General features: G+C 54.7%; 1 protein-coding gene across 1 annotated transcript; it reads left to right on the top strand.

The window, feature by feature from the left end:
- Window positions 1-5,660: 5,660 nt before the first annotated feature.
- Window positions 5,661-23,359, top strand: RGMA (repulsive guidance molecule BMP co-receptor a; the record flags this gene model as incomplete). Its single annotated transcript, XM_082488740.1, has 3 exons — window positions 5,661-5,994; window positions 19,572-20,083; window positions 22,658-23,359. Exons 1-3 carry the CDS (start codon window positions 5,913-5,915, stop codon window positions 23,357-23,359), a joined length of 1,296 nt encoding a protein of 431 aa, XP_082344866.1. The 5' UTR covers window positions 5,661-5,912.
- Window positions 23,360-24,077: the final 718 nt, after the last annotated feature.

Raw genomic sequence — 24,077 nt, 5'->3', positions numbered from 1 at the left:
AGACTGTCCCATTATGCAGACTGGTTTCTGTCTCCACTGATAAACACGCAGTTCTCTGCAGTTCTTCCGCGCTGTTTATTTTTTGGCAGTTCAGATTTATCCATCTTTTCTGCTGAGCTGACATTTGGCCGTTCGAACTTGCTCTCGGGGACCTCCCAGCCCACCTTTTATTTTCTTTTAGAGAGGAGCCCAGATGTGAAGAAGATGCACTAAAGAGATATTGCTTGATATTTACCCCAAAGAGGAGACCGGGCCAGAAAGACCATCTCCCTGCAGAGAACTAAATATACAGATGGTGAATTCCAGCCAGCCCTCCAAACGCTGCCGAACAAGGGATGGTTACACTCTCCCATGTGTAGGAGTCAGGTCTCACCCCACAGGGCTTTGCAAGCCAGGGAAAGGGAGAGACACGAATGAATGCCACCAGTCAAAAAAAAAGTTGATGTGATGATCTCTATTTGCCTGAAAATATCCCTGCTTGGTTTGCTTTCTGTCATGGGTGCCTGGAAGTTTTCCACCAGCCCATCTTCCCTTCTCCTTGTCCGGCCTGGCTGGTTGTGAGCATTTTAAGAGACGTTTAGATGTGGTGTTGGGGGATATGGTGTAGGGGAGAACTTTGTAGAGTAGGGTAGATGGTTGGACTCGATGATCCCAAGGGTCTCTTCCAACCTAGACAATTCTATGATTCAAGGTGACTTATGGCTGTGAGCTTGGAGAAGGCACTTCGAAGAGAGCCCACAGCAGGGTCGGCCCACAGCGATGTCACTTAGGGCTGCTGTTAATCAGCTAATCTGTGGATGCAAAGCTGCAGGTCAACAAAGCACTCTTACTATTTTATTTATTGGGGTCCCTAAGCGGTGTTTTATTCCACCTCCAACCCACTGGCCTCTCTTCGCACAGCCGGAGTGGCGAGACCGATGTTCACAAGGGGCAGCCGTGGGGAGGTGGATTAGCTGAACGAGCAAACTCTTCTCTGCGCTTCACTACACAGGGGTGGGTTGGCCTTCACAGCCCAGCTCCATCACCTCCACCATCCCACACTCAGTCACTGACTGCAGAAGTTCTGTGAGCGCTAGTGAGACCTCTTTTGCCCAGGGAAGTTGTGGAAGCTCCATCCCTGGAGGAGTTCAAGGCCAGGCTGGATGGGGCTTGGAGCAACCTGGGCTGGTGGGAGGTGTCTCTGCCCATAGCAAGGGGGGTGGAACTAGGTGATCTTCAAGGTCCCTTCCAGCCTAAACCATTCTATGATTCTTGAGGGGACACTTCCCCTGTCAGCTGCTTTACCAAGTGGTGTTGGTAGGGTTCGTAGGTTAGCAACCTTACGGATTAAGTAGGGAAGGGGCTTTAGATGCGTATTGGGCAGTTTCGAGGTGCACAGCTCAGGGAGAGCATCTGCTCATGCTCTGCCAGGGAAACTGTAAAATGATGAAAAAAAATATTGAATGATGAGTATAAGTCTTGAAAATGAAATCCAGTATGGCAAACATGAGAGGTGTGGCTGTTACTGCAGAAAGATTAAGGTTTTTTTTTTCAGTTTTCTTCTTCTTCAGAGTTTTTTTCTTTAATAAGGGAACTGTTCAGAGCACAGTGTTTGGTTTTACTTCCACAAACATTTTGGGATCAATCTTCAAACTTCCCCAGACAACAGTTTGGGGGTTTCCACTCCAAACGTCCTTTCTTCTTCCTTTAGGGAGCAATTTGCATTTTGCTGTTCACCCCAAACATATGTCGTTGCAGAACATTTCAGGATTATCTTCCTGCACAGGTGATCGCGTCTTATCCGTGCCGGGCCAGGAGCAGCGTTCGTTGCATGCCTTGTCCCGAGGCAGAGCAGGCAAAGGCACGCGCTGACGCCGTGCGGAGATAGTTGCATGAAGAGTGGCCACGCAGAAAGTTCACGGGAGAGTCAGGAGCAGAGCAGGAGCCCTGACATCCATGCCTCTAACTGCTCGTTAACAGTCCTTCAGAAATACCCATGTTTACTATTTTAGCCATGTAATTACAGGTAGTGAATAATTCCATTAGGAAGGCTGTAAGGGGAGGCATGGTCTGTAAACCTTAGGGTTCAAATTAGACACATTCATTCAGCCCCACCGAAGCCCACAGCCGTGCCCGGTGTGATGCTGGGCAGAGAAAAGCAAAGTTCAGACAAGTTTCCCCTGGGAACTGGGATCCTCCCGCTCATCCTGCAAACACCTCGGAGAATGCTGTCGGCTAACCCCGGCTGTGATTTGCGTGTCACCCCTCCCTAATGACACCAAACACGAGAATCAGTGTGTATGTGACCACGGAGGTGCCTTTGCCCCCCGGAGCTGAGCCGCCGCACAGCGTAACTCCGCTGTGCCTCAGAGGTGTTTGCATTTTAGCGGTGGGTGGTTTCCCACATGCTGTTTGCAAAGAGCATCGGGCTCGGCGTTGCCTAAACGGGGAGCCCCGGCTGGGCTTCGAGAAATAAAAGCAGCAGGGGAAAACACAGTCACTCTGTGTTTCCAAGCCTAGATATTCCCATTAAGCCCGGCAGAGATCTGAATTTCCCATAACCTGCATTTCAGTAGGTGATTTAAAGTCCAGATCTTTGATCCTGCTAATCAGAAAGGTGAAGGTTATTAAAAAAAAAAAAAAAAAAAAAAAAAAAAGTGGAAGGGGGAGCGGGATTTCAGAAACACACCTTATTTGGGGCCTTTTCCTGCTCTGCAGTTACGGTTTGGACACATCTGTTGTTTTCTCCAGCGAAATCCACTGCTTTGAGCGGTGCCAAAAACAGCAATCCCGTTTGCAATGCATGATGCAACTGAGCAAAATCAAGGAGAAATTTTTACAAACTGGAGCCAGGGGCATCGGACCGTTGCTTTATGGCAGCGCAGTTTTCCCTACACCAAAGACAGAAGCTCCAACCAGGGCATTATTTTAAAAATAATGCTTCGAACTCGATCCCGGTCTATCCTTGCAGCGTGTCAGCTTGCTGCAAAACGGCAATACCAAAGTGGCGCTTTAGGTCAAACAATCAAACCAGCCTCGCAGCAGCTATTTAGCAGCTGGATTTTAAAAGTGTGTAATTCAGATGGGTTTTTGAGTTAAAAGTAAATAGATCGTGCTGTATGTCATCAGCCGGGATAACAGCAGAAGTGACGTTTCTCAGACTGAAATAAAAGCCAAAGTTGCAGCGCAAGAGGACAGGGTGAGAGCAAGAGGAAGGGATTTGGGGTCTGAAACCCCTTCTTTCCCCTGGTTCTCTGCCACCCCCCCACCCCCCCACCCCCGCCTGGGCTCTCCCCAGCTCACGGACCCTCTCCCTCCTCCCTCCATGCCCCTTCCAGCTCCAGCTGCCTACACATCCCATCAGCAGCCATTTCTTCTTGGGTGGTAGCAGCAGCTGGCAGAGTTTGGACATATTTGCCCCTGTTTGACATCCCCCACAAAGAGGTGCTTGGAGTAGGCGTTCCTCCCACACTGCCTTTGCTACAGGTCTGGATCCGGCCTGCCAGCTTTCATCTCCTGCCCAGCTCAGCCCGGTCTGGCAGCTCTTCTGCACACAGAGCTCCTTCTGACTTGAGTGGACATCATCTGAGTGCAGCTGTAGGAGGATCAGGACCAAGGCAGATCTCCAGTCAAGCAGGCAAGGCCCCAGGAGTTTTTGGATCCCATCTGGGTCCCAGATGGAAAAGCTTCAGCATTTTAATTCCAGTTGCAGCCTGGATAAAGCCCCGGAGAAGCTCCTCCTTCTTTTGGAGGCAAGGGGGCTCAATTTCCCCAAGGAGAACTAGATAAGAATTGTTAGATCCCTTGGCTTCGTGGATATTCACTCCCATCTCCTATTCCTCACCTCACCTTCCATGGGATATTTGATGTAGCTGAATCACAGATTCAGCCCGCTACAGGAGAAGATCACAGAGTCTTCTTGGAGACTTTAAGCTATCATCACTCCAAAAAGCATCCTTAAGGGGGATTGTGAGGCAGAAGGGAAGGGGATTTCCAAGGACAACTAGAAGCAGAGTCAAGGAGCATCCCAGGCCTATACCGAGCTGCAGGACTCGGACTTTAACCCGTTTGTTAAAGGGCACTTGCAGAGTTGGGAGAAGGGTTGTGTAAAACAACCAGCATCCTTTTATTCTTCCTGTAAGATCCCCAAGAGAAAGGAGTTGAAACATTAGGATGGCAAGGGGGCACTCAATCAAAGGAGGGCTAACGATCTAAAACTGGGAAGTTAAAGCATATTAATTAAAGCGTATTACACCCGTGGGCACTCTCATTCAGAAGTGAAGCTGCCTTAGTTCACTGTGGCTAAAACATCCTTCAAGAGAAATTTTAAATAGATCCAAGTGAGCTGTTAAGGGGATGCCTCCCTCCTGGCTCAGCCCGTTCCTGGGTGGAAGGGGATGGATGGTGGGGCTGCAGATCCAACCTGCTCTCCTCCTCATGCTGTGGCATCGCGGGAGGTGGAAAAGAGCAGGATTTTTGAAGCCCAGCAGGCAAATGCCTGTGTGCTTCGAGCTGCTGCTCCATCTACATGGTCTGTGAGCAGGGAGGGTGCTCCCAGGAGTGCCGTCTGCCTGGGGGCTGCCCGGGGCTGCTAACAAAGTGACACCCCCCAGGACAACTGTACCAACACAGCTGGTGAGGCTTTCCCCCAGAGAAAGCTGAATATCCAGGTCCGTATGTGGACGGGTGGTGCAGACTAGTTTATGGTGGAGGTCCTGAGATAGCATTGGGTACACGTGAGTCCTCTCCATCAGTCCTCAGCGGGCTGGCAGCTGAGTTCGGGGACCCCTGGCCAGTTGTCCCCCTCTCTGAGGAGTATTGGTCTAATGATAAGGATCTATGAGACTTGCTGTTTCTGAGTCACCTGGGCTTACTTCACCGCTGCCAGTGCCAGTGCCAGTGCGGGTGAATGACCTGGAACGGTTGTGAAACGCTCACACCGACTGCGCAGCCAAGGCTGGGGCAGCATGGAGGAGCTCCTTGTGCCGGGGGGGGTGGGGTGGGCCATGTCCCAGCGGGCTGAGGGCCACAGCATCGCTCTCGCAATTCCTGCCCCGCACGAGCTGCCTACCGTCTCCCTGCCTCAGTTTCCCCCCTCTGCTGTACGACGGCCCCTTTGCCCCACATTGCTTAATTTTGGGGGAATCGAAAGCGCTCGTAAGGCCTGTGGGAAAAAGGCACGCTGGGTGTCGAGACCCCCGTGGGGTGGGAGGAATCCCCTCTCCCACATTGCGACCGAGCCTCGATGCAAGCCGGCGGGGAGAAATCCAGTCTCAAGAGCCTTTCCCGCAGCCCACCCCTGCGTGGGACCACCGCCACCCCATCCCACCCCCTGTCCCCCCTTCCCCACAGGGCACGGGAGGGTTCGGTGGCTCGACCCACAGCAAGAACCCCCTTGTGCGGGTCTCGCAGGCTTTTTTCTTCCCCTCTCTCGTTCCTCCGCCCCTTCCCGGCCGCCGGAGCAGCATGGCCGGGGGAGGCGGGCGGCCGCGCCGCGGCGTGGAGGAGGCGCAGGCAGAGGAGGATGCAGACATTGGAAGGCAGCCGGGATGATTGATGGTTGGGGCTGGTTTGTGATGGGAGGGGAAGGAGAGGAGGAGGAGGGGAAGGAGAGGAGGAGGAGGAGGAAAAAAGAAGGAGAAAAAGTCTGTGTAATCTCTCAGTGCGGAGGCCACCGCAGCCCGGAGCTGGGGCCGCCCGTCCCTGCACCGCTCCGCGGGAGCCATGTGGGGCTTTTGATTTTATTTTATTTTTTTCCAAGTCTTTCTTTGGACTGATTTATTTTTTTCCCCTTTGTTTGTTGTTGTTTGTTTTTTTTTTCCCTCTTCCTCTCTTCCCTTCTCCCCCACCTTTTTCTTTTTTTTTTTTTTTTCCTTTTCTTTTTAAACTCTTCTTCCAGGGAGAGGATAGTGGTTAAAGCTCGAGCTGGATGGATGGGTATGGGGAGAGGGGCAGGATCCACAGCCCTGGGACTTTTCCAAATCCTCCCTGTCTTTCTCTGCATCTTCCCTTCAGGTAAGGAACAGCCTCTTTATTTTGAAGATTTATCCTCCCCCCTTCCCCTCCCTGTATTTCTCGCAGCCCTTGGATAGCCGCCTCCATCCCCCCTGTCTCTGGGCCTCTTTTCTCTCTCCCTCTCTTTGCAGCAGTTGGCCACATGTTTAAAAGAAGCAAGTGGGGGCTCGGTTTTGGTGTGGGTCCCCCCATTCCCCCCATTCCCTTTCCCCCCTAGCAGTTGCGGTGGGTGTTTTTCCTTGACCTCATCCTCTTTGTCTCCCCGCTGCCTCATCCCACCAGGCAGGAGATGGTGGAAATCAAAGCGAATCCCGGCGGAGGCAGCCGGGGGGGGGTGTGGGGGGGGTTCTGACAGCGTCGGGCAGGTTACGTTGTTTTCTCCTTCCCGGGTGTGCTCTGAGCCTTGAAATGAAAAGGAGGGGGGGAGGAGGGCACCTAGACGTTAACACCCCAGATGCCAAATTTCTACCCTTGAGTGCAGTGGAGGGGGGGGGTTCCCGCTCCGAACCCCTCGCGAAGGGAAGAGCCAGAGGGGGGGTGCGGAGAGGGTGGGAGGGTAAAGGGGGTCGTCGCTTTGTGATTTCGGGAAGGTCGGGTGTCCTTGGAGGGGGGGGGGGGGGGGGCACGACACACAGCCGCGGGGCTCACCTGGGCCGGGCAGCGCGGCGGAGGATGCGCGGGAGGTACCGGGCGGGATCCCCCTTCTCTCCCCGCCGACCCCCAACATCCACCCCCAGCCTCGGGATGGGGTATTTTGGGGCGGGTGTGTGTGTGTGCTCAGCACTATTATTTCGTTGGAAAACTTGCCCCGGTCGGGCCGGGAGCTGTTGGGTTGTGTCCGAGAGCGGGACGGCAACCAAATGGTCCCGCAAAAAGCATGGGGGTCCTCCGGGGCGAGCACTCGCCCGCCGGCCCTTCGCCGCGCACCCCCGGCCGCTCGCCCCGATCGCTGGGCTCTGCCTCCCCCCTCCCCAGCCCCGGTTTGTTTGTATTGTGTCAGAAAAGGAGAGAATTTCAGAATTACAGCTGAAAACGCCATCTGTTTCCAATGAATCCCCCATAGTTTTTCACAATGTTTTTGGCAGATCTCTGCCTGCAAATTCCTTCAAGCCCTGAGTGCTTGTTTTTGTTGGGGGAGGGGAAACCCAGTCCACAGAGGCGGATTTGTTCCTTCCAAAACTCTCCAATTTCTTTACCTCCCTCTTTTTTTTTTTTTTTTTTTTCTCATTTGCAAGGGGGGGGGGGAGGAGAGAAAGCAGAAGGGAGAAAGAAAAGCTCTAACGCTTAAATCTCCCCGTTTTATCTTTTTAGTTTCGTAAAATTTTACTTTTTTTTTAAATTTATTAATTTTTAAATCGCCTCTGCCTTTCTTTTGCATAACCGTAGGTGTCTTGCACACACATGCAGTAAATAAATAAATAACTGCTTTACGCCCTTCCTCCCCCCCCATTTGCCCTCTTAGCCCTATTGCAGGAAAGCGAGACTTTTCAGCGCTGCCCGGAGCACTTGAGGTGTCCCTCTGGACCCCACATCTCCTTGGGGATCCCCAAGGAGGCTGGAAGCTGATCCCCCCCCCTTTTTTTGGTTGTTTTTGGTTTGTTTTTTTTTTTTTTTTTTCCAGGAAACTCTGGAGCTGCTCCCATGCGTGTTGCTTAACGTCCTTTTTCGGGGCGTTTTGAGTTGCAAAGCGTTGAGGCTGTGAGATTTACGGTGCAAGAAAGAACTTGATAGGAGATCTGGCTGGCTGCTTTGTTTGATTCTCCCTTCAGCAGTCAAATAAGGTGCAAAGAACTGGCAGAACGAGGCGATCCGGAGCCCGCGGGAGCGGGGCGCAGGCGGAGACGGTGCTCCCCGTGCATAGGGCTGGGAGCACGCCGGGGGCTTTCGTTGAAAGCTTTTGGGGTGGGAAGATAGGAGGGAAAAAAAAAAAAAAAAAAGGGGGGGGGAAGGGAGGGGGATTTATTCCCTGGAAGATCCTTTGCCCCTTTTTTCCCCACTCTGCTTCCTGGGAATTTGTGGGTTCCCAGCAGGTTCCCAGCCCCGAGGAAGCCTCGCACCCCTCCTGGGAGCCCTGGCTGAGCGGGGCGGCTGGAGGCTGCCCAAGTGGGCGCTCGGCGTGTCAGATCGGTGCCTCGCCGAGTCCTGCCCTATTTATTTATTTGCTTAACCCCCCCCCCCCCCCGCACCTCTACGCGCACACCCCAGGCTGGATTCCCGCTCTCGCACCGATGGCTTCACCCCGCTGCCTCCTGGGTGGCCCCCGGCCATCGAGCACCCTTGGGCTGGGGGCATCGGCGTGGGTCCCCCCCCTGCGTGGGTGACCCTCGGTGTGGGTCAGGATGACCTCTGAGTGTGGGGCAGCCGGGAAGGGAGAAAGCCACTGCTGACACTTTCCCCTGGCAGAAATCCTGCCTGTGCCAAGTCCCAGCATCGGATGCTCATGGGTGCTCCCCCCTCCTGGCTGGGACCCCGATGTCCCGGGGTGCTCGCCTGTGCCTCCCGGTACAAACTGCGCTGAGTTTTCTCGCAAATCCTTTTGGTACCCTCTTGTACTTTCAAAAACTGGCCCTGGGTGTTTTTTGCCCCAGATGTCAGGCTTTGCTCGCTCCCTCATACTCCGGTTTGCTTTGGCTTTCCCGGTTTGACTTCAGCTTTGCCATTTCGGCTGTAATATGCTCCCGCCTCAAAAAAAAAAAAAAAAAATTAGGATTTTTTTGCCCTTGGTCCATCTGAGCAATGCAGTTGATTCCAGATAAGGATCCATTCCTGCTGGAGGTGTATGGGATCGGTTGATAAATGGCTTTTGTCTCAGCGGCAGGGAGGGACGTGGTCACGGCATTAAGCCGAAATTGAGAAGGGGGGCTTAGAGGCTGTTAAAACAACACCTCCCCAACGCTGCGGATGGGGAGCCGTGCCGGGGGCCGGGGAAGGTGGCGGCAGGGGAGCGAGCGCGCCTGTGCGGGATGTTGTCAGGGCAGAGAAGAAGGGAGGGATTCAAACGTAAACCTGGAAATATTTTGGCTTCCCTGTTTTGTTGCTTGCTCGGAGCCGGTCTCGTACTTGGAACAGGGAGTTCTCTGCGATTGCCAGCGAGGCTCTTTGCGGGGCTGGAAGGAGGCGCCTTGTTTTTAATGCAGATGGGGTGGATATGTTGCTTTTTTCCACAGAAAATCCTGAAATTCCCAGCCCTTGGTTACGGGGAACGGGGAGGGATATTAAGAGTGACTTTGGGTTTTTCATGGCAGCAGCTGAGGTTTCCTTCTTTGTGGCCCGAACAGCTGTGACGAGTGGGATGTGCACGGGAAAGTGGTCACAGGGCCGGGCAGCCACAAAAACTTCCTAACCTGGGGGCTCTGCTCGGTCTCCGCGCCAACCTGCTGTCCCCACAGCACCGGGCTGCGGCGCTGGATCAGGCCCCAGTGACAATGAGTTTTGTGGTCTCCCTTCTGGCTCCCTGATGGGCACATCCCATAAAGCAACCGCAGGCTCTGGCAGGGGGGTGCACGGCCTGAGCGAGCCCCTCTTCGGCCCATCAATGCTTTGGGAGAACCCCCAGCCCAGTGGTACAACTCCCAAGGGATGAGCGTTAGCAGGACAGCAAAAAGGGTCAAAGACGAAGGGGTTTGGTCCGTCTGTATGGGTTTGATTGAGTTTGTTTTGCTTTGCCTGTTGGAGCAGACACCAAACCTGGAATACAGGGGAGCGTGGGAACCCAGGACCGAAAAAAAAGAGCATCAGGGTCCCAGGTGGTTTGAAGGGTGCTGAGAAACTTGGGGCTGCTGCAAGGCAGGAGTGATGTGTGCTGGGGTGATGGGGAAGGGGTTTCACGGACGGATGGGGGCTGCTCAGAGATGTAGCTGTGGTGGGGCAGGTGGGGGGGTACCTGGCCTTTTTTCTGGCTGTCCTGGCAAATCCTGTCTCGCTGCTGCAGATCAGGAGCAATCTGTGCAGGCAGAGCCCTGCCTGGCGGTGCGTGGCACCCAGAACGCACTTGTAAGAGGAGAGCCCCTAAATGCCTTTAAAAAGCTTTGTACCCTGCACTTGGCAAGTACTGGGATGAAAAGAAGAGGATATTTATTCCCTTGTCCGTGAGCTCTCAAAATAACAGGGCGTTCGATTGTAGCCTCAAGATTGCTTTGCACTCAAGTGCAGCCCGGCTGAGTAAATCACTGCTTCACCAGCTGAAATTCCTGCAGCAAGGGGGAGAATTGAATTATGGCCAACTGCAAAACCAGATGCCATCCCCTTGATGAAGTCATCGGGCTCTTACTGCGGAGAACAAGCTGGCTCCTACACACACGCAGCCCTCGTAGGCGCAGACTGAGCCGCTCTGTCTAACAGCCCGGCCGTGGTGTGCGGGGCGGCCCGGAGGCTGGCGTCCCTGCAGATGCGAGAACAGTAAGTCCTTCAGGGTGGAGCACCAGAAGGGTGTCGGGTCCCACTTTCCGCTGCACGAGCATCCAGGGGAGTTCGGCCATTTAATTCCCAGCAAGCGGAGCTGTCCTTGCGTGTACAGGGTTTCTGTGGGTCAGGCAGAGAGCAAGCTTGAGCCCAAAGAATTTTCTCAGAATCACAGAATGGTAAGGGTTGGAAGGGACCTCTGGAGCTCAGCCAGTCCAACCCCCCTGCCAGAGCAGGGGCACCTACAGCAGTTGCACAGGACGGCGTCCAGGTGGGTTTGGAATTTCTCCAGTGTGGGAGACTCCCCCCCCTCTCTGGGCAGCCTGTGCCAGTGCTCTGCCGCCATCAAAGAAGTTCCTCCTAATGTTTAGATGGAACTTCCTATGCTCAAGTTTGTGCCCGTTACCTCTTGTTCTATCAATGGGCACCACTGTAAAAAGCCTGTTCCCATCCCCCTGGCACCCTCCCTTTAAGTATTTATAAGTACTGATAAGATCCCCCCTCAGTCTTCTTTTCTCCAGGCTAGAAAGAGACCCAAGTCCTTCAGCCCTTCCTCGTAAGAAAGATGCTCCAATCCCCTAATCATCTTCGTAGCCCTTTGCTGGATCCTCTCCAGCAGTTCCATGTTCTTCTTGAACTGGGGAACCCAGAACTGGACACAATACTCCAGATGGAGCCTCACCAGGGCAGAGCAGAGAGGAAGGATGGCCTCTCTCGACCTGCTGGCCACACTCTTCTTGATGCACCCCAAGATGCCATTCGCCTCCCTTGGTTTCCTCTCCTTTCTGGACAGCTGTTGACTTTGGTCCCCAAAGCCCAAGTAATGATCTACAGCATCTTGGTTTTTGGACAAGCTACCTTTTTTTTCTTGCCGTGTGACACACTCCAGACAGCCCTTTCTGGGATAACGAGGACACGTGGCAGGACGTTTTAGGGACAGATCCTGTCTCTGGGCTTTGCCAGCCCACAGAGGCGCGAGAGCATCGCTGTGCTGAGGGTGGGAGGATGCCGAGCAGCTGGACCAGGGGGGGGCTGGTTCCAGTTAGAAAGTTACTTTTTCTCTAAAAATTTAAACTTTGAGCGCGATGGGGGCAGCAATCAGGTGCATTTAAAAATAAACAAACCTCTGAAGGTCTGTGGCTGTGAAGGAGGAAGAGCTATTGTGGCTTCCATGGGACGTGAGCGGTGGGGAGCGAATCTGGTGCCGGGTGGGAGCCCAGCCTGCAGGAGGGGATCCACTAGATCCCCCGAGCGGTCCCAGCGTTAGTCGGGTGGCCGTATGGCTTTTCGGTGGGCTGGTGGTTCTGCTGCCTGCCAGCCGGGGCAGCTGCCACCCCACGCCCTGCGCGCAAACCAACGCCTCCGATTGAGATGCCGCAATTTTTTTGGCAGGCGTTTAATTGTATAAATTTGCCTCATCCAGATTTATGTGCTCCGGGCTTTTCTCCATCTCCTCGTTTCGGGTCTCATTTACCTCGGCGTTTGAAGGGCTGAAATTTCACAAGAGCACGGCGGGGATGATTATTCCTAGAGGGAATCCACACCTGTGAGCAGAAAGCGTTTCCCTGCCAGCCCTGCCGCTGCCCGGGCGAGGGGGAGGAGGGCGAGGGACCCGCTGCCACACCTGGGGGGCCCCCGGGCGCTGGTGGGTGGCAGCCCTGTTCAAAGGCACCCTGGGAAAACAGCTTCGGCGTGGGGAGAGTGATGTCTGCTGGAAACCTGAAACGCTCGGCGATGGGGGTGGCTGGCGGAGGTGGCCTCGTCTGGGTACCGCTGCTTCAGAGGGATGGCGACATGGGTGGCGTTGGCCGGGGGAGGAAGCTGAGGGTGATGCTTCGTGCAGGGGATGAGTGGGCGAATCCACCTCTCTTCCCACCGGGCTCGTCTTGGGTGAAACCCTTCACGTGTTCAGCGTCCTCATCTGTGAAATGGACCGCTCCCTTCAAGGAGCTTTACCAGCTCTTGAGAACTCTTGGGGAAGGCGGCCGGGCGCTCCCCAAAAGCTGGGAAAGCCCAGGTGTGCAGCTCCAGCACCACGTTCCAGCCCGCGGCACGCTGTGGCGGGGAGCCAGCTTCATTAGCGCCCTTCTGCAGATGGAGAATCAGAGGAGATCACTTCCCTCCCTCCCTCGCTCCTTGTCCTCCATCCACCAGCTCGCAGCATGTGTCTGTGGAGCAAAACCCGCATCCTCCGAACCGTCCGCCGGTGCTGCTGCTTCCCAGCTGGTGGAAGCTCAACGGTCATGGCAAAAGCAACGCTGAAGCCTGAAGCCCAGGATGAAGTTTTAAGAGCAAAGTCTGCAACTCTGTTACTGCTTTGGCTGTAAACTCTGGTTCCTCCTCTCAGCCCATCATGCCTCCCGCACTTCCCAAGATTTGCTTGTCATTCTCCAAGCAGCATCGTTAGCTGCTTCATGGCCCCTGGCTACAGGCTCCATGGTTGATGCCCTCTCCGATGGTGTCTCCCCACCGTTCTTGCATGGAGATGTCGAGGTGAGCGTGGAGGAGCAATGCTGGCCAGGGGGGCTGGGGAGAGACACATTCGTCCTCACTGAATGTGCCGGTCAGTGGTAAGCTGACTCTCGGAGCTAAAAGAGTTGACTAAGTGACAGGAACGATCAAGGGTTCCTTCGGCAGCATCCAATGGTTCGTGCTGTAGCCGGTGAAGCCACTGACTGCTTTTTTCCTGCCTGTGCTTGCCCTGTGTCTCCACAATGCCAGGAGCAGAGAGATGGGGGGCCATGAACTCGGTGCTGAGGACAAAAGGGAGTTGGCCGTGGCAGGTCCTCCAGATGCTTTAGTGACTGACACAGGTTGAAACGAGAAAACTCCTTCCGTGTCCCTCATTTGACATAAAGAAACTGGAAGAAGCCTTTCCCCAGCATCCTCTTGAGCAAGACAAGGACTGGGTTAAAAGAAACCGCATGGATTGAGGTGCGCTCTCAGATACATCTAGAGTCACTCCAGCATGTCCATTGCCTGGATTTAATGCATCTGCTGCTTTTGCCAGTGGAAGAGAGCACAGACCCCAGGCCCCAGCGTGGAAGGTGGCCCCTCCGAGCCAACCTTCCCATGCACGCCCTTGCAAAGCATGAGCTCCAGCGCTTTAAGAGAGTCAGGTTTATTTTTCTCCTTCAGTTCCCTCCTCCTGGTCCTCCTCCCCCCACTTCAGTGCAACTGAAACCTGATCTAATCCCTTTGCACATGGGTAATTTATTGGTCTATTGGGCTTTTCTTGATGGCAAATTGCATTGTCTTTCTTCCTGGGTTGAGGCTTTGGAGCAGTTTGCTGCATTCCTGCAGCTCTTTTCTCAGGGCTGATCTTTCACACCCCCTCTGAGCACAGTCAAATCAGTTTTATTGGGCCTCTTTGTTATGCAAACAAGGCAATAATAACCAGGCTATTATTCTGCAAGATTGTGCTTGATTAACAGTTCAAAGGAGGTCGCTGGAAGAGCCCGGCGCTGCCATCGAGCACAAATCCTTTCACGAAGCTTGGGTCAGGTGGCCCTTGGGTCTTCTTCTCCCCACGGTGCCCTTTGGGGCTCAGGAGAGCTGCCCCTGCCCACGACACCCCATCCATCAGGGCTGCGGACAGCACCGATGGGCTCATTTCTCTCCCTGGCGTGACACGGCACCGGTTGACGTGTATCGACCGCGCACCAAGACATGGGTCCAGCATGGTCAGCAGGTGGGGTGGCTCACGTAGACTTCCCCGCCGGGACAGGGACTGTGCGAGGGGCGGGATGCCAAGGGCTCATGTCTTTCATCCCCTCTGGTTTTGCTTTGGACTCCCGAAATCTTTCTGGAAGGGATCCTGTCGGTAAGGTTTTTGAGGAGCAGTGTGGGTTTCTTTAACTCTCTTGGGGTCATTCTGGTGCTGGTGGTGACTGCTGTCCGCCCGGGAGCTGAGCAGCCCACATCTCCTTGAGGCTGGTAGATGTTGCTGGTATTTAACACCTCCAAGAATCGTGCCTTTCCTATTGAGGTGTCAGCATAAATATGTTTATTTAGATTACTTAAATAAATATGTGTTTAGGAGCCTAAGTCTGGGTGCTCAGATCTGAGGCCAAAGGTAATTACGTTTTACTGTGTTCTCCGAAAAAGCCTTTACTGCATGTGTGAGGCTTGCACATCTACACTTCAATCCATATATTTGGAAAGACGCGGGATGATGTATTTGCATCACATGCGGGTGATGAAATACTTTCCAACCCGTTAGTAACCAAGAGGATATTAAACAACATCTCTTAGCAGTGAGCGCTTTAAAATTCACAGGTCTGGTTAACATGTAGCCAAGAGTCTTAAAGGAAATGGCTTTTGCTTTGTGAAATTAATTTCCAGTAATTGTCTTTGCTAGAGAAATTCCAGGAGAATAGGTGAATTGTTGGTTTTGTGCTAGTTTTCTGAAAAAACGTGATTTGGGTAAAGGAGATCCAGCTAGCCTGACACCAGCTGAAGGGAAAATAGGGGAGCAGTGATAATTAAAAGGCTGTTAAAATTAGACGTGTGCATGTCATATGTTTGAACGCTTGATTTAACAGCGTGTAGTATAACATACCAATGACGAGGGCAGAGCAGTGGGACCTACATCGTGAGATACCCCATGTTCCCGAGCACGTGGGGGCTTCCCGGAGCAGGTGGACTATGGGATGCTTGCGGGATGGAGGACCGGTGCTTTGCAAACCGGGAGCTCTGGAAAAAGGTCGTGGCCAAAGAGCGCATCTGGGTGCCCGCTGCGGTGCAACGCCCCGGCGAAAGGGGTGACCTCGGGAGAGTGGCGGAGCCTGTGTCCCACATGAGGATCGCCCTTTGGGGTGGTAGCTTTGCAGGAAACAAGGCTGCCGGAGGGAGGTCTGATGGTGGGGCTGGGCAAACACCTTCCAGCGAGAACTTAAAAGTGCAAACCGTTTAGCTTATCTAGAGGACTGACAAGTGACTTGATTGCGGTGTGTAAATATCTTTGTGGGAAACATGCTGGTTACTAACGGACCTTTTACTGCTTTGGAGAAAATCACTGCTTCTTTTTATGTCCGTACAATGAAGTCAGATAAAATCCACTTAGAACCAAGACCCATGTTTTGTAAAGGTGATAAACTCCTGAAACAGCCTGCTGAGGAAAGGGGTGGCTTTTCAGGCTGCGCACACTGCAGAAGTCCTCATGGGAGGTATACCTGAACAAACGTGGGGCACCGGGTTGCGCACGGCGGGGGGGGGCTATCTTGGTCCAGGTGATTTAATGATCTCTTCTGGCTTGAAAATTCCCAAAACTGTTGGTTTCAAGATACCAAAGGAAATTTTGTCCCTGGTTGGAGTGGCACCACCAAGCCTTTGAAAGGAGGAGATGATGGGGAGGTTGGGAGGTGGCTGGGGTTGAAGTCACCTATCCCTGGGATGAAGGACCCTTTGTGATGGACAAGGGTGGTGGCATCACCCACACCCCCTGGGGGGTGTCTCACAGATCCGGGGAGAGCCTTGCTGGGTTCCTGCTTGAGAGGGGTTTGTTTCCGTGCTAAGTCATCAGTGGTTGAAAAACAGATCCATTGTGAGTCGATGGAAAATAGATTATGCGGAATTGAATAAACATCGTTTCTTGGCCCGGGTACAAATGAGCCTGCACCGCTGAGCCAAAGCTGCTGCCAGCGGGGACGAGGCAAGGCGTGCTGGTCGGAGCGGGAGAGGGTCGTGCCTGCTCTCCTCTCCTCCTCCGTGGCTTTTATCGGCCGTGGTCCCTCCCCGGCAGCCAGCGAGGGGTTTGCCAAACCCGGCGGCCACCGGTGCGGTTGGAGAAGCGTCTCTGGGAAAACCCGGGCGCGAGCGGCCGGGGAGGGCGCGCGGTCCCGCTCGCACACCGCCTCTGCCGCTCGGCACCTGGCTCTGGAAATCTGGCCTTATATGGGGCCCTGAGCGAAACAGCGAAAAAGGGATGGGTGCCAAAACCGGAGCGATAACATCTTAAAGAAGAACACTCCCCCTTCAGGCCCGGGGAGGAAAGGAGATGGGCTTCTCTGCCCATGGGTTTTGGGTTTTTTTTGTTTTTGTTTTTTAACTCAGTACCTTATAAAGTCATGTGTGACCCTGGGGCGGTGCGGCGGTGAGGGATGCTCGGCACAGGAATGTGCTTAGCCCTGAGTGTCGGGGGGCTGTTTTGCAGCAGCCCACCCTGTCCGTAGGCTGCCACAGCTCGCGCCTGCGTCTCCTGATCCAAGCAAATGAGGGATGTCCTTAAAGAGCGACAGGCTACGGCTTTATTCCTACTGAAAAAAAACAACCCAGCCCATCTACACGGCGGCTGAAGGGCTGGAGCAGCCCGGGCTCTGCAAGCTGCTCGCTGGATGGGATGCTTGGCACCGTGCATCCCGGGGCTGTACCGAACTGTCGGGTGACGTGGGGTGTGTGGGTCCTGCACGTCCAGGGACGTGTCCTCCAGCTCCTCCCGGGGCTGTGCTGGCAAACCTGTCTGCAGTGACAGCGCCTTCGGCCGCATGCGACCTCAGGGTGTCCTCAAGCTGTACATTAGCCTAACTGCTAGGAGAGCAATGATTCTAATTGCCTGATGCCACAGTTGTTTTGGGTAGCTGGCAATGGTGGCACTGGTCACACTTCTGCTTGGCTTTTTGACTCCTACCTTCCACTGGGAGGGTCCTGGGGGATCTGTAAAGCTGTGCTCACCGTCTCTCATCAGAGGGCGTGAGATGCATTTTCCATATTTTCCATCCCGCTAAACCCACGCCGGCACCGCGAGCATCTCGCCCCAAAACGCCCCTGTTTGCGCTCCCCGTGCCAGCAGACTCGCTTGCTCCCGCCATTCCGACTGCGCGATGACCTGCATTAGATGCCATCCCTTACTTCTCCCTCTGCGGTAGGCACTGTGCTGGCTTTAGCGTATCGCAGCAGCCGTGTTTGAACGCACAGCCCCCAGAGCCAGGGCGGGCGGGCGGCGCTGGGGAGCTGGGCTCTTCGGCGTGCTGGGAACCAGACATCATTTGCATCACGTAGGACAAGGGGGAATGGCTTCAAACTGGAAGAAGGTCAATTTAGATTAGATATTAGGAGGAAATTTTTCACTTTGAGGGTGGTGAGATGCTGGAACAGGTTGCCCAGGATGGAAGCTCCATCCCTGGAGGTGTTCAAGGCCAGGCTGGATGGGGTTTTGAGCAACCTGGGCTGGTGGGAGGTGTCCCTGCCCGTGGCAGGGGGGGTGGAACTCGATGATCTTTAAGGTCCTTTCCGATCTAAACCATTTTATGATTCTGTGTTTCTCATCTAGGAGAAACGCTGAGCAATACACTCCATGGCAGGGCAGCGGCTGTGATGGGAAGCCCACTGACAAGCCAAGTGTCTTTGGTGGAAACCCACACTCTTGGGGCAGAAAAGAAAGGGAGATAAAATAATAAATGTTTTTAATTTGACCCATAAATGCAGGAGGCTTAGCAAAAGCGTGAGCCCGTGTCCCAGGTCAAAAGCTTGTTATCAAGTCATCGCTGGTCAATGATGAGTTAACGGCTTCTTGCAGGTTTCTATGGGATGCTGCCAAGACAAAGCAGCTCCTGGGTTCTCAGTGCTGTTGCTAGCATCTGAGTTTATTAAACACGAATTTTAAAGCTGTGAGGAACCTGTCACCGTTTCCTATTTGCACTTTGCTCTTCTTGGAAAGGGAGAGGAGACAGGCTTGTTTCTTAAAGCCGGACTGCTTAGTGTTTTATAGCCTTGGTCTCCCTTTCTGATTTTCCAGCACCAACTATGTTTAGGTTTCCAGCGCTGCGATGTTTAAAACTAAAACATACTGTTTTCCCTGAAACAATACTGGGTTTTGTAACTTTTCTTTTTAAACAAATCTGAAATGGTTTTGGCGCAGATGCCTTGCCAGCCTCCTTCTAAACAAACCCTGAGACAGGAATATATGTGTACGCCTGCGAGAGGCACCACGAAAGCATCTGGAAATGGTGCGGCTTTTCTTCTCGTCCTTCTGCTGCCTTTTGTGCCTGAGCCCATCCTGTCTCCGAGCCCTCCGAGGGGGTCGATTGAGATGAGAGGAAGGAAAACACCATGGATTTTAAATGATCTGAGCCTGGGTTCACCCAGCACGAGTCCGAACTGGCACGGGCAGAGCAGCGTCTGTGCGATGGCCAGTGATGATGGCCATGTGCTTTTTTGCACAGCTGCTTTCAAGTCTGCTCCAGGGAAGCCACGCTGCCCTGGGGGAACAGACGTTGTGGAGGGCGGGGGGAAAAAACAGGATCTGAATTTTCTTTGCCTCCTTCCTCCGCCTTGGCAGCAGGCACTGGGGCTCCGGCTGAGCCCGGCAAAGGCGCTACTGCCGTTGGCTTCGCCTCCACATGGGCAACGCAAGGCGGGCGCGACGGGGGGGCTCGGCTGGCATCCCCGCACCCTGCCACCCCGGTTTTTCTCCTCCACCTCTCGTTGTCCCTCAGCGGGCCTTGGCTGGGAATGGGCTCCCAGGGCTGGGAAGGGGCGCACGGTGGGCAAAAAGAAGGGGGTTGTCTCCTGCTTCTTTCCGGGGGGCTTGGGGACACTGGTAGGGGTTGCTCTCAGCACCACTGCAGCCGTGAGGATGATGGGGTGGCCGCTGGGTTGGTCACGGTACAGGTCCCGCTCCAGCCTCTGCGTGCCGACGTGTGTCGGGGACGCAGGGGTCATGCCAGGGCTGGGTTTCCCCATGCCCGTGAAGGAGGAAAAGGCAGGCAGAGAGATTTTTGCACTGATAGAGCTCGGTCTGGACACAATGCACAGTAATTCATGCAGCACAGAGCTTTGAATGTCAAACCCTAAAAAGGCATTAAAAACCCCATTGCATCTCCCCCCGCATTAATGATCCTCCCTTATCCCTGCTAATGAATGTGTCCCATTCTTCCACACCCTGTTTTTTCCCCCAGGAGCATTCATCTAAAGGCTGGATGCTCTTTCCCTTCTTGGCTTAAATTGGGGCAGATCCTGTTGGTTTCTTTGACTTTGCGTGAGAGTTGGGTCATGTGAGAGGGTCACGTCTGGTGAGCGAGACCCGGTCACGCAGTAGAGCCAATGTCATGAGTTTGGGTTGTGGGAGGAGGACACCAACCTCTTGCTAGAGTTGGATAGAGTTGTAGATAGAGTTGGGTGTCCCACAGACAGGCGTGCAAGCATTGACCACTTTGTGTTTTCCTCCTCTCCCGCAGTGACGTCTCCATGCAAGATCCTCAAGTGCAACTCTGAGTTCTGGGCGGCCACGTCGGGCTCCCACCACCTGGGCACGGAGGAGGCGCCCGAATTCTGCACGGCGCTGCGCGCCTACGCGCACTGCACCCGCCGCACCGCCCGCACCTGCAGGGGCGACCTGGCCTACCACTCTGCCGTGCATGGCATAGACGATCTCATGGTGCAACACAACTGCTCCAAGGATGGCCCCACGTCCCAGCCCCGCCTCCGGACATTGCCCCCCGGGGATAGCCAGGAGCGCTCCGACAGCCCCGAAATCTGCCACTACGAGAAGAGCTTTCATAAACACTCGGCTGCCCCCAACTATACCCACTGCGGGCTCTTCGGGGACCCCCATCTCAGGACTTTCACAGACACTTTCCAAACCTGCAAGGTGCAAGGGGCTTGGCCGCTCATAGACAATAACTACCTGAATGTCCAGGTCACCAACACGCCGGTGCTGCCTGGCTCCACGGCCACCGCCACCAGCAAGGTGAGCTTCGGGCATGTCCCTGAGAGCGGAGGTGGGCAAGGGCAGAGGAGGTGCTTCTGAACAGCCTTTCTTCCCACCGTCTCTCACCTCCACCATTTACACATCTCCTTGGGGAGGGTAAGACCGAGTGGGAGCTTTTCTGAATTTGAGCGTTTGGCCCTAAATACCAAGACGCCCATCCTTCCTCTGTCCCCGCCGTCACTTAAATGGCCTGTGGTTTCTTCCTGAGCGCGTGCAGCCCCGTGGTGGTTAGCAGGCTGAGATGCTGCAGCTCAGAGGGCGATCATGGCCAAAGTTGGGGATGACAAATTAAGAGGGCTCCCACCTGGGGGACTCCACGTTGCTGTGAACAGCCAGGCCAGGAATGATGGTGGCACCTTTTTGGGAGACAGCCAAAGTCCAAGCAAACCCAGGACCGCCCTCCAGGGAGTCTCCAGCTCCGCAGGGAACAGCCTGGAGGGAGCTGAGCTCCTTGCACTGCCGTCCCCTCTACCCAGGCTGCAGTTTGCAGCCAAGTGAAGGCATTTTGTGGGGCACAGTCTTACTCTGGTGGTGCTTTGACAGCCTAAAGAAACATCCTGAAGGTACAGGGCAAACACTGAGAAAACCCAAGTGAAAGTGTCCTGCTGTGGTAGAGCAGGACATGTGTGACACGGCCTCAGCTTCAGGAGAAACCCGGAGCTGATGAACTGTCATGTTGCTCTGTGGTGCGCAAGCTAACAGGCCGCTTTTTGTTCCAAAAAAGGAAGGCTCGGCAGGAGGCAGCCTCTTGCTTTTGGAAGATGTCTGCCGTGTCTGGGAGCTCTGCTTCTCCCTGCGTGTGGGGAGAGGAGAGAAGCACATGTAAGACAGGAACTGCTTCTCACCTCTGGATGTGACCCTTTTAACCTGAGCTGGAGCTGGTGTTTTGGTTTTGACTTGTCCCTAATAAACCTCCTTAAAGATACTTAACGGTGCTCTCAACTCCTTACCTACCAAACGACATCAAAACCTGCTGAAGCTTGCAGGGAACTCTGGCTTGAGTAAAGTGGTCCTTAAGGACTCCAGGGACCTGCAGTTCCCAGGCTGGATCCCAAGATCACCATCTTAATTGAGCCTTTTCACCCGTTATCTGCCTCACGGGCTTGTGGTGAGGAGGCATTAGTCATGAGATCTGCAGCATGAGCTGTGGAAAGCATTACTGGGTCATTGCTAAAGGACCATGTGCTGTTGGAAAGGATGGGAGCCTCTCGGTCCACTGGACTCTTGTGTTTTTGCACGCTGTTCCGTGGTGTCCTTTCTTCTTCCATCCGGAGGCAGGGCTGGACCCAGAAGAGGTAGCAGGAGGTCCATGCGAGAGGTAGTGCAGCCTGAAACCCAGGGCATAGTGGTGCCTCACGATGTGGCTGAGGAGGGGATAGCACGGCTTCCGTGGGGCTGGGAGCCATCTGGGCACTCAGCGGAGGAGTGGGTGGGAGAAGAGGACATTGCCAGGGTCTTGGACAGCTCTGGGCTCCTCGCCAGCACCACTGGGAGCAGAGGTGCTGGGAGCCACCACCATGCTCAGCCCAGTCCTTGGGGAGCCTCAGTTTTTCCCTTCATACTCAGCCCTCGGGCGTACCTGCCCTGTAGCTGCTGGAGCTGTCTCTCCTCCAGCCCTGCCCTGCTCTGGCCAGGTCTCAGTCTGTCCCTTCATGGGGCCCACGTGGGGGAAGGTCCCCCTTGCTGCTCCTCCCTCATGGAAAGAGGTGCAAGAGGAAGAGCAAGTCTGCAAGAGGTGAAAGAGGAAGCATAGTTTGCATGGGAAGAAGAGCAAGTTGCTCTTCCTCCCATGCAAACTCTACTCTTCCTCTTCCTCCTCAAGCCTTGCCCCCCAAAGCCAGGCCAGCAAGGGAAGAGCAAGCGCTGTGAGGTCCTCCAGCAAGGAACCTGTGTTTGAGCCCAGCCAAGGGTGGGGAGCCATGCTGGGCTCAGTGTATGCCCATATCACCCCTAGAATGGTCTGCCCACTCAAACCTGCTGAACATGTGTGTCTGTGTGGTTGAGAAGAAGCATGACATGTTCTGGGGCCCAGAGGAGAAGACCCTGTTGGTCTGCAAGCGGCCAGGGAGAGAAAGAGCTCCAGCCTTTAGGATGTAAATGCCATGGGAGCCAGAGGAGAAGCTTCACCGCCTCTAGGAGAGTCAGGGCTCATACCCCTCTGCTATCTGCCAGGCCCTGGGGGCAAGACAGTGCTGCATGCGCAGGCATGCCACCACAAGCCTGTGAGCGATACTCCAACCAGCTCCAGCTACAAGGGAGCTCCTATGTTGGGCCTGGAGATAACAGATCCAGGTGGTACGTTCAGTCCAGCATCTGGGTCTTCACTCCATACATGGCACCCTTACCACTGTGCTGAAGCAGGTTGGCCATGTCTGGGTGCCTGAAAGTTGGACCAACTTCTTAGGATGAAGCACCTGCCCGTGAGCTGAAGGCCACACTGCTGGCTGGGCTGAGACGGCTTCTCCACCTCCCACACTACTCCTGGTGGTGGTCGTGTGCTCTCAGGTGGTCATGGCTGGTTGTAACCCTCTTCCTTTCTTCTCTTGCCCACAGCTCACGATCATCTTCAAGAGCTTCCAGGAGTGTGTCGACCAGAAAGTCTACCAGGCAGAGATGGACGAACTCCCTGCTGCCTTTGCCGATGGCTCCAAGAATGGTGGGGACAAGCATGGAGCCAACAGCCTGAAGATCACCGAGAAGGTGTCGGGCCAACACATCGAGATCCAGGCAAAGTACATTGGCACCACCATTGTGGTGAGGCAGGTGGGCCGGTACCTCACCTTTGCTGTGCGGATGCCGGAGGAGGTGGTCAACGCCGTGGAGGACCGGGACAGTCAAGGCCTCTACCTGTGCCTCCGTGGTTGTCCGCTCAACCAACAGATTGACTTCCAGACCATTCGCTCGGCTCAGGCCACAGAGGGTCGTGCTCGTAGGAAGGGGCCCAGCCTGTCGGCGCCCCCCGAGGCCTTCACGTACGAAACAGCCACGGCCAAGTGCAGGGAAAAGCTGCCCGTGGAGGACCTCTACTTCCAGTCCTGCGTCTTCGATCTCCTCACCACGGGGGATGTCAACTTCATGCTGGCTGCTTACTACGCCTTTGAGGATGTGAAGATGCTTCACTCCAACAAAGACAAGCTGCACCTCTATGAAAGGACACGGGACCTGGCCCCGGGCAACACGGCTCCCTCGGGGACCTCTCCGGCCCTCTGGGTAGCACTGCTGTGTTTGAGTCAGTGTTGGTTGGGCTTGTTATAGAGGTTTGCTCCTTCCCACTGTGGAGAACGGGGAATGGGGAGCAGGAGGGGACCAGAGATGAGACGGCAGCACTGGACAACGGGAGGTTGGATGTCAGAGCTGCATGGGTTGTCCTCAAATCTCAACCCCTGTCTTCAGCACCAGGTCCTCCACCTTCCCAGCTCTTGCTTGGGAGGAGCGTGCTGCCAGTGGGACCGGTCAGGAGTTTTTGCTGGACTGTACCTTGTCTGGACCTTCCTCACTCCCCCTCTCATCATCATCCTCCTCCCAGTAGCATGGGTGCCAAGGAGCCCCCGCCTCCTCATAGGGCTCCCCCAGGTCCCGAAAATGCACGTAGTGACTGTGACATTGGCATTGTGTGAACGTGGCTTTGTCTTTGGAGAGCCGAACCTGCGAGTAGGGTGTGGAGCAGCCAGAGGGGGCCAAGCCTGGCCAGCACAGCTGGGCTTTCTGCTGGCCGGGCCTGCGATCTGCTTTTGGGGCATGTCACGCTCTCCCCACAGCCCCATCGCTGCAGAAGGCAGTGCAAGGGGCTGAAATGGTGGGGAAGGGTCGCACACTTGCCCGCCCGCCCGCCAGCGCCAGGCATCTTCTGGGTGGAAGGGGAACATGTTCCTCAAGCCTTGGCTTGCGTTTGCTGTGGTTCAAAGGGCATCTCCTATTTCAGCCAGCTCATTCGGCTGATTCACTCAGTAGTTTTATTCCTGGCTCCCTTGTC

This window comes from Vanellus vanellus (genome assembly GCF_965231255.1).
Source record: "Vanellus vanellus genome assembly, chromosome: 11".
NCBI lineage: Eukaryota > Metazoa > Chordata > Aves > Charadriiformes > Charadriidae > Vanellus > Vanellus vanellus.
Note: the sequence above shows the minus strand (reverse complement) of the source record. Positions and strands in the feature narration are given on the sequence as shown.